This window comes from Eretmochelys imbricata, chromosome 8 (assembly GCF_965152235.1).
Source record: "Eretmochelys imbricata isolate rEreImb1 chromosome 8, rEreImb1.hap1, whole genome shotgun sequence".
NCBI lineage: Eukaryota > Metazoa > Chordata > Testudines > Cheloniidae > Eretmochelys > Eretmochelys imbricata.
In genome coordinates this window covers 97,124,884-97,138,710 of record NC_135579.1, presented here as the reverse complement: position 1 = coordinate 97,138,710, position 13,827 = coordinate 97,124,884, and the positions used below count along the sequence as shown (strand labels likewise).

Genomic DNA, 13,827 nt, shown 5'->3' with positions numbered 1-13,827 from the left:
TTACAGGGTTGAAAATGCTCAGTTTCTCTCCCTCTCAAAATGCTCAGTTTCTCTGTCTCTCTTTCTCACACACACGAACACAAACAAAAGGGAGCCTGTTTGCAGGTGACTTCCTACTCAGATATTCAGACCCAGTAATCCGGGATAGGTTTTGCACATGTACCTAACTTCTGGATGGTTACCCATAGTGAGGGTTATCAATACCCATCCTTTTGAGATTCACACATCACCATCTGGTTCACCAGTAATGAAATACGGTTGGTGCTGCTAATGTCTACACTCATCTCTTCAGTTAACCCCTGGCTGTATGACTCTTCCTTTCAGTTATTAGATATGGGTGGCAATCAGCTGATCTCTATTCCATCGGACCTGCCAGGATCCCTAGAATATCTGTATCTCCAGAACAACAAAATCACCATGGTATCAGAGAATGCCTTTGAATCCACACCCAACATAAAGGGAATTTTCCTCAGGTAAGGGCATTTGCTACTTTGAGTCTGCACACAGGATGTTCTGCTTTTTTTCCCTCTTTTCTGATTGCTTGCTTCGGGGGTGGGGAGTAAGGAAGGGGAGGCATTTAAAATCCTAGTTTCTCCTATGGGCAACTTGATGGTACAGTAATCCAGGGTGCAGCTAGGTTTATATGCAATGAGGGGTTGTGTGTGCACCTCATACACTCACTCTGCTTTGAGTGTTGCATCCTTTTAAATTTCAGTGTTTATAAGAATGGGTCAGGCAGACAGGCTAGAGAGACTGTAGGATGTCAGTGTACATGCTTGTCATGTGCCCAGATATAGCCAGAAACTAAAAGTTTGGAAGGTCTAATTTTAACTCAGTCAGCCTTGCCACTGATTTTCAGTCCTGAATTTCTATAGTATAGCAAATAAAAGCTTGCTAGTGGTTTGGGGTCATGCACGATTACAGCTTTGCACTGGTAGTTTTGTGGGGAAAGAGTGAGCCCATGATGTGATTATGATGCTTGTATGATCATGGGTGTCATACGGCGATTGGCCTGACCCTCTTAGAGGAAGTGGGATCCAGTGCACCTTGACTGATTACCTGCTGCCTAGTTGAACTTAAGGGGAGATATCTTGCCCTTATAAAGCGGTAGACAGCTGTGGGTGGCTGGCAGATTCCTGCAGACACTGCAGGGATTACAAAGGCTCCTGCAGGGCCCTATGTGAGCAATGGGAAAACATGAGTGGAGAAGGTCTGTGGAGAAGGCCATGTCCAAGTGTGGGGTGCTGGGAGAGCAGGAAGACAGAGACCCACAGGGAGAAGGGACTATGTGACCAGTTTAGCACTGGGGTAAAAGAAATAAACTTTAAACAGAGGACAGACCCTCAGAGAGGAGGGGCTGGGCCCAGCTGAAACTTGAATGAAGACTTTGTAGGTTTGAGTTCTATTTTGAATGACTTTGTGCAGCACTTAATGAATTGGACTCCAGAAGGGGAATGTTTTGAATATCTGGACCAAGTGGACTTTTAAAGGGGCCCTGAGTGAAGGGGAAATTGAGGCAGGCTTTTGCAGAGGCACCTCTGGCCACCATGGGGCAACTTGGGAATGGCTGACAGTTTGACAATTGATCTCTGTAGTGCTGCAGACTGATCATTCTAGTCCTGATGTTGTATAATAACTGATTTTCAATAACCATTTGAAAGTGCCCTGCAGATCTTTTGGGAAGGAGCATTTTCAATCCTGTGCCAAAAAACTGAATCTGATTTCTAATATATGGTGGTGTAGCTGTGTTGGTCCCAGATTATTAGAGAGACAAGATGGGTGAGGAACTATCTTTTATGGGATCCACTTCTGTTGGTGAGAGAGACAAGTTTTCAGGCTTACACAGAGCTTACTTCAGCCCAGATCTGAGGAAGAGCTCTGTGTAGCTCGAACGTTTGTCTCTCATACCAACTAGGGTTCCTACCTTTCTTATGGCTGGTAACCGGACCCTCAAGGCCCCGCCCTCTGCTTTGCCCTTCCCCCCAAGGCCCCACCCCTGTCGCTTGCTGGATTATCTCCATCCCCCATATCTCCTTCCAGCTGGGCTCCCTCTGCTCTGGGGCTGGGATGAGAGCTGCTGCAGCCCAACAAGGAGCCCGCTTACAGTCCCCTTTTCGACCAGGCTTTCCGGTCAAAAACCGGGCACCTGACAACCCTATCACCAACAGAAGATGGTCCAGTAAAAGACACGCACCGTGTCTCTCCGATTTCTAATATCTTCTATGAATCTAAAGAATCTACAGTGCAGAGGAAATACATAAACCATACATTTGTTCAGCTCCTGCTCTAGTCATTATCCTTGCTACAGAGGTTGGGGGGAACCTCAAAACCAGCATGCCATGTTTGCTGAAGAGGAGATCTCTTACCATTGGTAACAATCAGCAATATTACAGCAAATCTTTTCAACATGGCCGTTTATGCACTTTGTGTGAAGCATGCAGAACCACATTCTCAAGTGTGCTATGGCCACTTTACACATCTCAGGTGGCACAAATGGTTCAGATCACACACAAGTGGCAGGGCCATACAGCCATATCCCCCCCCACTGCCATTGTCCTGCACTGAACAGAACTTGCCTGCAGAAGAGTGACCTGGAATATAGGGATAGAAACCCAAAGTTTCAAACTAGTTCATAGCCTTATATTCAGAATTTCAAGTTAATTAAGGACAGAGACTAGAACTGGGTCAAACTTTCAAAACAAAAAGTGAAACTCACCAGCTTTCAGTGCAAACCCCAAACTTGGGCCAAGTTCACTCACTTCTATCAACTTTTCAATGAGTAAGTTTCATACAAGCCTGGGACAATTTATTGTATTGCCTGAGCTCTGTTCAAATTCACAACTCATGAGCATGAAAAGCCCTACAAACCAAGAGGTCTCAGTTTCCCACAGCGCTGACAGAGACTTGATATTTTCCCATCCTTTAGATACTGATGTCTATCCAGGATGCAATTTAGATTAAATAGCATTGAACTAGAAACTCCACCAGATGAAGTGTTTGTTAACTATATACTTGGTAGGTGTAATGGGCCACAGCCTCATCTCATCTATGCTCAGCGTAAATCCAAACTGTGGTGACAAACTTAAATGGAGTTACTCAGGATTTACACCAGTGCAGGTGAAATCAGTTTTTGGTCCAGTAAATGTATGGATTTTTATTATTCTAACAGACTGATGTTGGCAATACTGCTCAGACAGGATTTATAAAACCCCTGGTTAGTATGGAATATTTGATTAATCTGATGTTTTATCCTGCAGTAATGTGTTCAAAAGCCTGGGATGTGCATGGCATAGTGAGCTTTATATGGTCTGATCTTATTTCTTTATATGCAATTAAACTGCTTTGTGTAACCTACAGATTTGAATCATTCCTTCCTGGATAATTTGATTTGCTTACTATGCAATAATTTAAAAGCCTATTGTCTGTGAATCCAGCTGCTCAGACTTCTGAGAATTTAGTGAGAACTTGGATGCAGATCAGAAACCAAATTTATATAAAAATGTGTGTATATAAAACAAATACGCAAAAACGTCTTGCTATAGTATTCAGTAAAAGGCCTTGTCAACCTAAGATATATTTGTCAACAAGAAGCCGTGCGTCATCATACCATTGTAAAACAATAGCATGTGCATCTGGGAATATTTAAGAGAATATAACAGTGACCACATTCAAGAGTGATGGGCCATGCAATAGACATGAATGAGCCTTAAAAAATACATATTAGTGTGTTCACATTGTTTACAGATTAACAATTGTTGCACTTTGTTGTGTTTCTGCAGGTAGCCTTTGAGTCAATATTTAAGGGGATAAAATCTAAAACTATCAACAGGTGTCCTTGAGTCTCATAAACAAGTACACTATACTTTGAGAGAGACATTGGACCAATTTCTGCTGGTGGAAAGTACAAGCTTTCGAGCTTCATAGAGCTCTTCTTTAGATCTGGGGAAGGAAACCAGAGTGTCTGAGCTAAATACAAATTGGGATGGATTGTTAAGCACAAAGGTTTACTCACCCTGTAAGAGATCACTTAAAATGAACTGGGCAATTTAGGGTTTGGCAGTGTTGTGTGTTACAAATTGTTGTAATGAGCCATAAAACCAGTGTTTCCGAGGCCACGGTTTTCAGTGTCCAGCAGAGTTATGAATGTAAGTTGCCAGGCTCCTCTTTGGAAGGTGTTGTGCAGGTTTCCTTTGGAGGACGAATACTGAGAGGTCAGATAGGGAGTGCTCGCTTTGTGGAAAGTGTTGGTCCCTGGGTGACCTGGTATTTTTGTCTGTGTGAGTTCATTTGAGAGTGTAGTGATTGTCTGGTTTCATCCATATAGTTGATGTTGGGGCATTTGATGCACTGGATAATGCACACAACCACATGTTGTGATAGGTGTGTGTAAGACTGATGACTCTTGAAAGGTTGTGTGGGATTTTGATCATTGTAGCAGACGATATATCTGCAGATTTTTTATCTGATGTTCTGGCAGGGTCTGGTGCCACTTCAATTTGGTGGGTCCTGGTCTGTGGGGAACTTGCCTCTGCACACCATCTTCAAAAGCAAGCCTGGGAACTTAAATTCATAACTCTGCTAGATGTGAAAAACCATGGACTCAGAGACACTGGTTTTATGGCTCATTACAACTATCTGTAAAACACCCCACTGCCTTCTAACCTTCAATTACCCATTTCATTTTATGCAGTCTCCTACAGCAGCATTTCTCAACAACCAATCTGTGGACTGGTGCCAGTACCTAAGATCTCCCTCACACAGTGTAGGAAGGCAACAAGCTGGTCCCTGGAATCAAAAAGGTTGAGAAAGATTATCTCACCTACCTTGTCTCTCTCATATTCTGGGACCAACACAACTACAACATCACTGCAAACACACAATACTTTGAAACTTAGGATATGCAGCTGGTACCATTTCCCTATGGGAGGGAAAGTACTGGGTGCTGGGATGAAGAATACATGGGGGAGACTTTCCAATACTGTGATTTTTCTCTGCTATGTACAGCTGTAGAAATTAGGGGCAGGGTAATAGATGGAATCTGGAACAATTGTTTCTCTGACAGCCAGATCAGTTGGAATCCCAGTGAGCAGTTACTCTGTGTATCACTCACATTTTCAGGATTTCCCTGCTGTAAAAGTCCTTTGTCAACTGTGGTAGTTAAAAATAATTAGGGTATATAAATAACTGCCTCACCTGGCTGCTCACAGATCATTACCTTCCATCTCTTCCTCTCCCCATCCAAAAGGGCCAAGTCCTCTGGTTTTACTCAGTCCTCAGCCAGAAGTCTCAGTTTTGTCTGAGTAAAAACCACTTATGGACTTCAGGATTTGGCCTCTGCATTTTGGCATCCAGGCTGTTGAACCTGGGACTTTTTAAAAAATGTCCATCTTTAAAAGGCCCTGCTCTCAGAAGTGTCATCCTAGAGTCAGGCCAATCAGCATTTGAACTTTGAACAATGCTGCTTTTTTAGGCTGGTGTAATACTTCTCGGAGTGGTATTGTGTGCCAGGCTGAAGTTATGGCAAGTTTATACCCAGGCTACCTTCTTATCTCCAAACACTCCTGTGTTTGTAGAAGGTGTACTGTACTTTGCATCTACAGAGATTATATATTGTAACATAAAGGCAAAGTTCAAAATTAGAATGTAGCACACTGCAGAGAACAGTTATTTTAAACACAGCGGTCACACTTTTGTTTTGAAGGTACAATAAGATAGCGGTTGGAGCAGTGAAGGAAAGTACATTCCAAAGCCTAAAGCATTTACAGGTGCTGGATATTGAAGGGAACTTTGAATTCAGTGATACTTCAAAGAACAGGGATAATTCAGAAGAGGAGGAGGAAGAAGAAGAAGAGGAAGAATCAAGATAACTATGCACATACTCAAGCACATCATGTGGTAGGTAACCATCCTGCTATACCTACTCAAGGGTCCAATCCTGAAACCTTTACGTAAGTAACCTTAATTCACAAGAGTAGTGCAATTGAAGTAAATGGAATTACTCATCCTGGGTAAGAGTTGGAGTCTTGGACTCAAAGACCCATCTGAAAATATAAAGGGACAGAGATGGCACAGTCAAAGCTGGTTGGAAAATTTCTCTTAAAAAAACCATTGTGAATCTGGTGTTTATCAAAAATACTGGACAGACCCTAGCAGCCTCTGATTATCCCCACAGCAGGTACAGCACTGGAAGCAGCCGCACTTTCCAGTTTGCCCCCCCATGATGTGTCTCAGTTATGGCCTGGTGGGATGGCCTCTTGGGATGACAAAGTCTCCATGCCCACTTGCAACCCACATTGATACCAGTGTGGCTCTTTGATCCACTCAAATAGCTGGAGTGCATGTAGAGGCTTCTGTCTGCCAGTGCCTGTGAGCTCATAATCCTGTAGCTCGAGGCTCATGCTTTTAGATCCAGATAATGACCCATCCATAGGGTCACTATTACATATTCACCACCCCTTCCAAGGCTGAAACAAGAGTCCCAGTTATAGCGGGGCTGGTATTTGTATAGTTAGTGCTGTCCATTGTGGGTCGTACTGAAATCATTACTACTCATTTCACATAGGTTCAATGAAAAGCCTCCAGATCATGACAAGTCCAGGTCACTAACGACCTGGGCTGATTTTGAGCTGGTGACCTAGAGATGAAGAGCTCTGTATCTCATTACCACTCTGATTAGCCAATTAATCCCTCTATTTGAACTTTTTTCTCTCTTCTATTGTACGTGATAAGGTGGAGGAACAGCAGTGTTTGGAGACCATTGATTATTTAAAAGTATAATGAGGTTCAAAAAAGAATTAGATAAGTTCATGTAGGACAGATCTCTTAATAGCTATTAGCCACGATGGTCAGGGATGCATCCTCAAGTTCTAGTTCTCTCTAAACCTCTGACTGCCAGAAGCTGGGACTGGACGACAGGTGATGGATCACTTGATAATTGCCCTGTTCTGTTCATTGCCTCTGAAGCATCTGGCACTGGACCCCGTCAGAAGATGGGATACTGGGCTAGATGGAGCATTGGTCTGACCCAGTATGGCCATTCTTATGTTTTTATTATTGTTTGCTGTGCAGTGCTCTATTCTAAAAAAGCGACTTTTATAGGTGGGAAGGTGGCAGGAGACAAGGTACATACTAGCTTTTTGCCACTGGAGATCCAAGCTCAAATTTGGATTTGGTTAGATATGAAAACAAATGTGGACTCCGTCCTAGTAAATGTTTTCATCTTAGAGTATGGAACAGTTCAGTACTGGGGATTGTCTACTTGAGATATCAGCACTGGACCAGAGCAGGAGCTACTGGGAAAGTCAAATATTAGACCCATGCCTGTGTTATCCGTAAAAGTACAAGAGAACTAGTGGTCAAACTAACCTTCTAGGAAAATAGTTTACATTTAATAACTCAGGGTACATTTAACCTTCTAATAAGTACATCTCTGCTTTGGGCCAGGACACATCTGACTTCTGTCAGCATGCATTAAGCTTACTGCGTTTTGAATCACAAGCTCCAAAGTTATATAACTCTGATTTTTGCCTTCCTTATATTATGTATTGCAGGAAAACGTATGGAAAATGACCTATATTCCTGTATCTATATATAGACATACTGAGAGCACTTAGCGAAACGTGCGGTGAATTACACCCAGACTATTTGTGGCACTGGGCCAGGCTTGATGAAGACAGCCTGTTATAGTGCTTTAATCAGGGAGAGACCCTGAATGCCATCCTGAAGCTTCCAATTCATCTTATACAAGACTCTGGATCATAAGGAATTGCTCTGGAACTCACAAAAGCTGGCTTTTGTTTCTTCTATTTCTCTTCCCCTACCATTTCCATCTATAATAACAATATGGGACTGTTTTGAACACATGCCTTCAGATGCTGTTTCTGTCACTCCATTTTAAGTGAACCATATATACGTTTTGTCTCTTTTCTCTCACCCCGAACAGGTGGATAGTTGATCAAGAGGGATGGGTATTTACAGTAGCTTCATCTGTGGAGCAGTATATGAGGCATCTTTATCACCAAACAGCAATAAGAACAACCAGACTGGATTAATCCATTCCTCTGTTAATACAATATGTATATTTGGATGAGAAAAGCAAGTTAAGGCTGGAGCCCATAGTAACTTATCCCTACTATCAAAGCCTGCAGTATACACCAGTGCTAGAAAGGTTTTTAAAACAAAGCAACAACTATTGTACATATATAAAAAAAGAAATGCATTTCTACATTATAGTCCTTGTCAAAGTTTCTGTCCCGCTGCTTTTTGTCCATGAGGCATTTGTACAAATATCCCAGAATAGTGGCCAGGTGAATGGACCAAATAATATTTAGGAGCTGGACAGCAGCACACATTCTCAACTAGATGCATACTGTATAGCATACATACTTAAGACCCTGATCCTATGACCACCAAAGCCAGTGAAAGTCGTGGGTACTCAGAACCTCTCATAAGCAGACCCTAAGATGTCATTAGGACAGTTAGGGGAGGGGTTTCTCATCACAGTGCCAGACTGGGGACCCAACCCTTGCAGGACCTCCTGTAAGATCTTCAGTGCCCTCAGTTCCTACTGAAATCATGGAATAGACATGAAAAAATAAGAATCAAAGCATAAGGGCTGTGAGGTTCTAATCTGTTTGTAATGTCCTTCATCTGAGCAATCTAAACAGTGCAAGGAAGTTGTTGATTCAGTGAGCGTTTCTGGTTGAGCACATGTTGTTTTGCATAATGTGCTCCTAAGATTTATTTGCAGGTGTTGCATTGGCTTGTTTCTACACCAGCTGTTTTCCCTACTGGAGAAAGTCTAGTTATACATTCTCCCTTTTGATTTCTGCAGCACATGAGTTATTCCAAGGCCTTGCCAGTTCTCATGTGGGGAAAATTCAACATGGCCACAAGTCACAGAAGAAAAAAAAAAGCAAAAATTACTTCCAGAACAAAGAAAAAACAGAAATCCAATATTAAATGTGAACAAGAAATACAAATGTGAGCTTTAATTATGTGTTTGAGTCAAAAAATCAACTGCCAACTGATTTCTGGACTAGATTTCCACATAAAGCTGTATATGGATCACTCAGAATAACTATCACCCCACAAAACAGATCAATTTACAGCACCCCCAAACTATTGAGTGTATTTCTGAGGTAACATACAGATATCAGAGTTGCCATGAGACCGTAGACAGCAACCTCTGAAGATGTAAGCAGAGTAATAAGAGAAAGCATGGTTTAAAATGTTGAATATATTTTACAAAGTTGTCTCAAACCTGCAACCCCTCTCTTTGCAGCCCTGGCCAATATTTAAGTTACCTTATGTACGAGTGAATCTTCAGAATCTTCAAACAGCTGAAGGTTTCTCTCTACCTATTACTATTGGAATGCAGTGGTGGTAAAGGTGGGGTCCATCTAACAACTTATTCCCCCCACCACAGTCAATCAGTCACCTGATTTTTTTTCCAGGGAGTTGCTGAGCACCTTTTGATTCCCATTAAACTTTCCATTTCATTTGAGTGCTCCTGGGAAGCGGCTGAGTGCCCTCATCTGCCTCTGAAATTAATAAGAATTGAGAGTACTCAACATTTCCCAGGATTGGGCCCCCTAGGGCAAGTATCAGCATTTGCTAAGGAAGGCCTAGATTCAGTCTGAGGGCCAGAATCTGCTTTCTTTTACACCAGTGTAAATCTGGAATAACTTGACTAAAATAAAGAAAACTGCTCTGGCTTTATACCAGCATAACTAAGACCAGAATCTGGCCTTAGGCTTAAAGAAGCCACTGTCTCCTCAATAAAAATATGACACAAAAAATGTATTTTGTCCATCACAAGCTAACCTACTTTGCTGCTCAAAAAAGAACTATAGGTCTGATTCCTCATTGCACAGCTTCTTATATCATTTCTGCTTGTGCAAAATAGACACAAAATTCTATCAAACCAAAATAGTGGGGTTTGCAACTCAGTTTGCACAGATCTAAATGTCTCCACTCCCTCCTCCTTTGTAGAGAATCAGGACCCCTTGTCCAGATCCCTGGCTCTATTCCAGCTAAGTGTGCTCTACCCTGTCAGCTCAGAAGGGCTAGAAAGCCAGCATTACCAGCCAGCTGGGGAGTCCCTGGTTGATGTAGAGCCAGCATATCTGGCTGTTGGCAGGATGTGGCTAGGGCAGGGGGTATGGTTGGAGTGCTTCTGCATCATGGAGAGCCCCAGCTGCAAAGACCTCTGGAGGATTTGTCCCAGGGTCTTAACCACCCCCTGAAGCACTGAGGATCAAGGGACCCAAAGATCTGGGCTTCTGTTTTTATCCCCTGTAACAAAAATGAGGACAGGTTAGAAATCAGCTGCTTAACTTATAATACTGCGCCAAGAAAAGAAATATAATCTAGAGACCAACATAACCACCACAGGGTATGACTTTGTCTTCTCCCGTTACTCCTGTTGCTCAGACTTTGAGAAGAAAGAACTGAAGTTGATATGCATGTTGTTGGTAGTGAAATGCTCAGATCTGGAATATCTGTCCTAGCAGCATTTTACTGAGCCTGCATTTCAACACACAGTATGTTTGCATGGCCTGTATGAGGGTGTATACAAATGAAGGCCTCAATTTAATTTTTTTCTTAAAACCCATTTTCCATACTAAGGAGACAGTACACAAGTCTGAAAAAAAGAAAAATAAGATTTTTCTGAGCTTGGACAAAATTCTTCACTGCAGCAACGGTGCAAATATTTTTGACGGGATCTGGTTCATATAGAGAAGATGCAACTAAAATTGTACAGCATAAGGCCACGCACACACCAGTCAGTTCCATGGTATTGTAGATGTGTAATGGTTTGCAATACCACCAGCACACCAACTGTTATAGTAAACTTTTTAAAGAGGTCCTATACAAATACCCAAAAAATCAAGTGCTACAGGCTATTAAACCAAGATCTTTTAAAAAGTAAAGCGGTGTTAGGAGAAATATATTGTTTAAAGGTGAGATTTTTTGAAGTGCTTAAGGAAGATAGGTGCTTTTTAAAATCCCTCCCTAAAATGATCCTTGTATTTTAGAACAGTGTATTAACCTTGACCGGTTTTGAAACCTCCCTAGACACGATTGTCTATTTCAATACAGTTATGGAATGAGATCCTTGTAGTTGCTGGGACTGTAATATTGGAAATGACTTAGTTTGTGTTAGGTTTTCTATCCTATTACTAATCCCCTTTCTGCTCCATGGTTCATGCTATGAGAGTAGCGAGTGAAAGTTAACATCTGAGCCTGCTTTAGCTTAGATGAAATGAGTTAGTTGACTTTGGTCCAGTGCTATGTTGCAGTCGGTCCTATGAAGAATCTCTTAACTACCTATTGAAGTTCTTACAGTGGCACCAAGCCAGTGTAAGTACCTGTAAGGCAAAGGGTTGAATGGGCATTGAAACTAACCCTCAGACAACTGGAGTTAGCCCTCCAATTCAGAGTGAGAGAAGCTTGCACTGTCGTTACCTTTTTGTGGATTTAGAAGAACATTGTCATGGATGTTAACCAAAAAAAACCTGACCTACCTAATTATCCCATTGGTAAGTCCTCACCAGCAAGACTCAATCTTTATCACTTTCCTTCAAACTGAAACCTTCTGAGGGATTCTGGTTCTTCCTGAAGCTGCAACTATTGAAAAGGAACAAGGTTAGTGGTTTATTTTAGTGAGATTTAAGACAAACAAGTGAGTGTGTGTATGTTCCTCTTCCCTTATAGGATGCAGAGCCCCATTCTCACAGAAAAACTTCCATATACTGCTCTGCCAAGTGTCTAACAACTTCTCATTAATGACTGGAGAACAGACTCATTCCTGCCATCAGGATATGGGCCAAAGACAACATCTCACATATATTAGGTAGAGAGGGAAATGTACTGTTGGGGTAGCCAGTCCTAATCCAGTTAGGGCAGGATTCATCCCTAGACTATATTTTCTAGAATTTTTGTCTAGTCTATTATTTATATTACAGAAGTGCCTACAGGCCACAATTGCAGTTGGGTCCCCATTGTGCTACCCACTCTACAGATTCATAGGGCTAGATCCACAAAGGGGTCTTAGGCTTTGCAGTGCCTAAACTAGGCAATGGGAAATGCTGAGGAGCGGTGTGGGGCCTAAAACCTGCCCAACAAAAGGAGTTAGGTGCCTAATGGGAGGCACCGTCCTCTTCTTGGGATCCACTGATACCCAACCTCTCTTGTTGTTAGGTACCTAAGTCAAGTCAGTCATTTCAAACAAATAAGGAAGAGCCCTTATATCCAGTAGTCACAGCAGTCAGGCTGTGGGAGACCCCCTCTGATGCAGAGTAACAACTTGAACCGAGTTCTCTCTCTTCCAGGTAAGTGCCTAGCATCTGCGTGATTGGGGTGGGTCTCTGTCTCTCCTGAGAAAGCTTTATATAAAATACTTATTCATGGGAGTAGGGAATTGAATTTGAGTCTAACATCCCACATGGGCCCTTAACCCCTGTGCTGTAGAGTCCTTCTCATGCTCTTGTTCACTGGCCTAATGAATATTTAAGTATTTTATAAAAAGTGGAACAGTTTCAACAGGAGACATTGAGTGAGGCCCTACCAGATATGTACCTGGAGGTGAGATAGGCAGGGAATCAGCTAGTTTGAAGATCTAGCTGGGGCTGGCATAAGCTAAACATCAGGTGTCAGAATTGAGGTGACTTTGCACATGCCTGCTAGCAGAAATTTAGGTGCCCTGGGGACTTTACTGACAGAAACATAGGTGCCTAGAGAATTTAGGTGCCCAAAGGGTTTGGTGGCAACTAGTGGGGATTTTGGATTTAGGTCCCTAAAGTGGCAGTTAGGCATCTAAATCCCTTTGTGGATCTAGACTAGTCAGCAGTCCCTGCTCTTAAGAATTTACAATCTACAAACCACAGGACCTTCCTCTTCCTAGCAATCATCTGTACTGTCCAGATCTCCAAGTCCCTTGCACCCCCCCATCCAGATCGCAGCTCTGTTCTTCCTGCAACTGCTGCCATTACACACCTCCTTATTGCCAAACAATCTGCCCTCCTACCCCTCTTGCCTCAGATCTGACACTGTCCATCCCCCCACCCACTCCCAACTCAGTTCAGCCCCCCTTAAATCCCACCACTCTCCCATTTCAGCTTTGCCTCCTCACTTCCCCACTCCTGCCACAGCTCCATCACCACCCCCATCAATTCAACCCCTCCCAACTCAGCTCCTTCTCTCCACATGCTCCCATTCCTGTCTCAGATCTGCCTCCCAACTTCCCCTCCCACTCTGCACCCCACACCCTCTTCCTGCAAGTCCCCTCACTCTCTTTAACCCATAGTGTGCTGCCCCCACTCACTCCCCCCTTGCTCTTACACCCATCTCCCAATGCACTGACACCGCTACTCCTCATCCCCCACCCCCAGGTTCAAACCCCACCACTGCTCTCCAGTGCTGCTCCCCCGTCCTCCTGCTGGACCCCATAACTCACCCTTGGAGACTTCAGGGCCTGAAGTGGGGAGGGACAGTGGTGATTCCACCCTCCCATCCCTACCATAAGCTGCTTCTGGGAGTGGATGTGCCCCTCACCTTCCCCCAGTCTATAGGGAGGAGTCTGCAGAGACAGAGCAGCCTCATGTCAAGGCCCAAGCCTGCCTCCCCCCTACAGGCAGGGAACCCTGTGAGGAAGGGTCCTGCCATATAAGATATTCCCCCCCCCGCCCAGAGGTGCAGCGTGTCTCTGACTGACAACCCCATTCACACTGGGGGATGTGGCTTCTCCAGGCCCACCCCATCGGGCCCCTGTGGGGTCCAGGCTCTGAAAGGCGTGGGGCAAAACAGTCCTGTCCAGAAGATGGG

The 13,827-nt window shown here is 43.4% G+C and overlaps 1 protein-coding gene across 1 annotated transcript in view; it reads left to right on the top strand.

Annotated features, from left to right (window-relative positions):
* The window catches only part of PODN (podocan), a 34,957-nt gene extending 29,090 nt beyond the window's left edge, over positions 1 to 5,867 (top strand). The window contains exons 8-9 of the mRNA XM_077824932.1: positions 325 to 473; positions 5,702 to 5,867. Coding sequence (XP_077681058.1) covers positions 325 to 473; positions 5,702 to 5,867 — 315 coding nt within the window. The remainder of the gene's footprint in view (positions 1 to 324; positions 474 to 5,701) is intronic.
* The last annotated feature ends 7,960 nt before the right edge of the window (positions 5,868 to 13,827 follow it).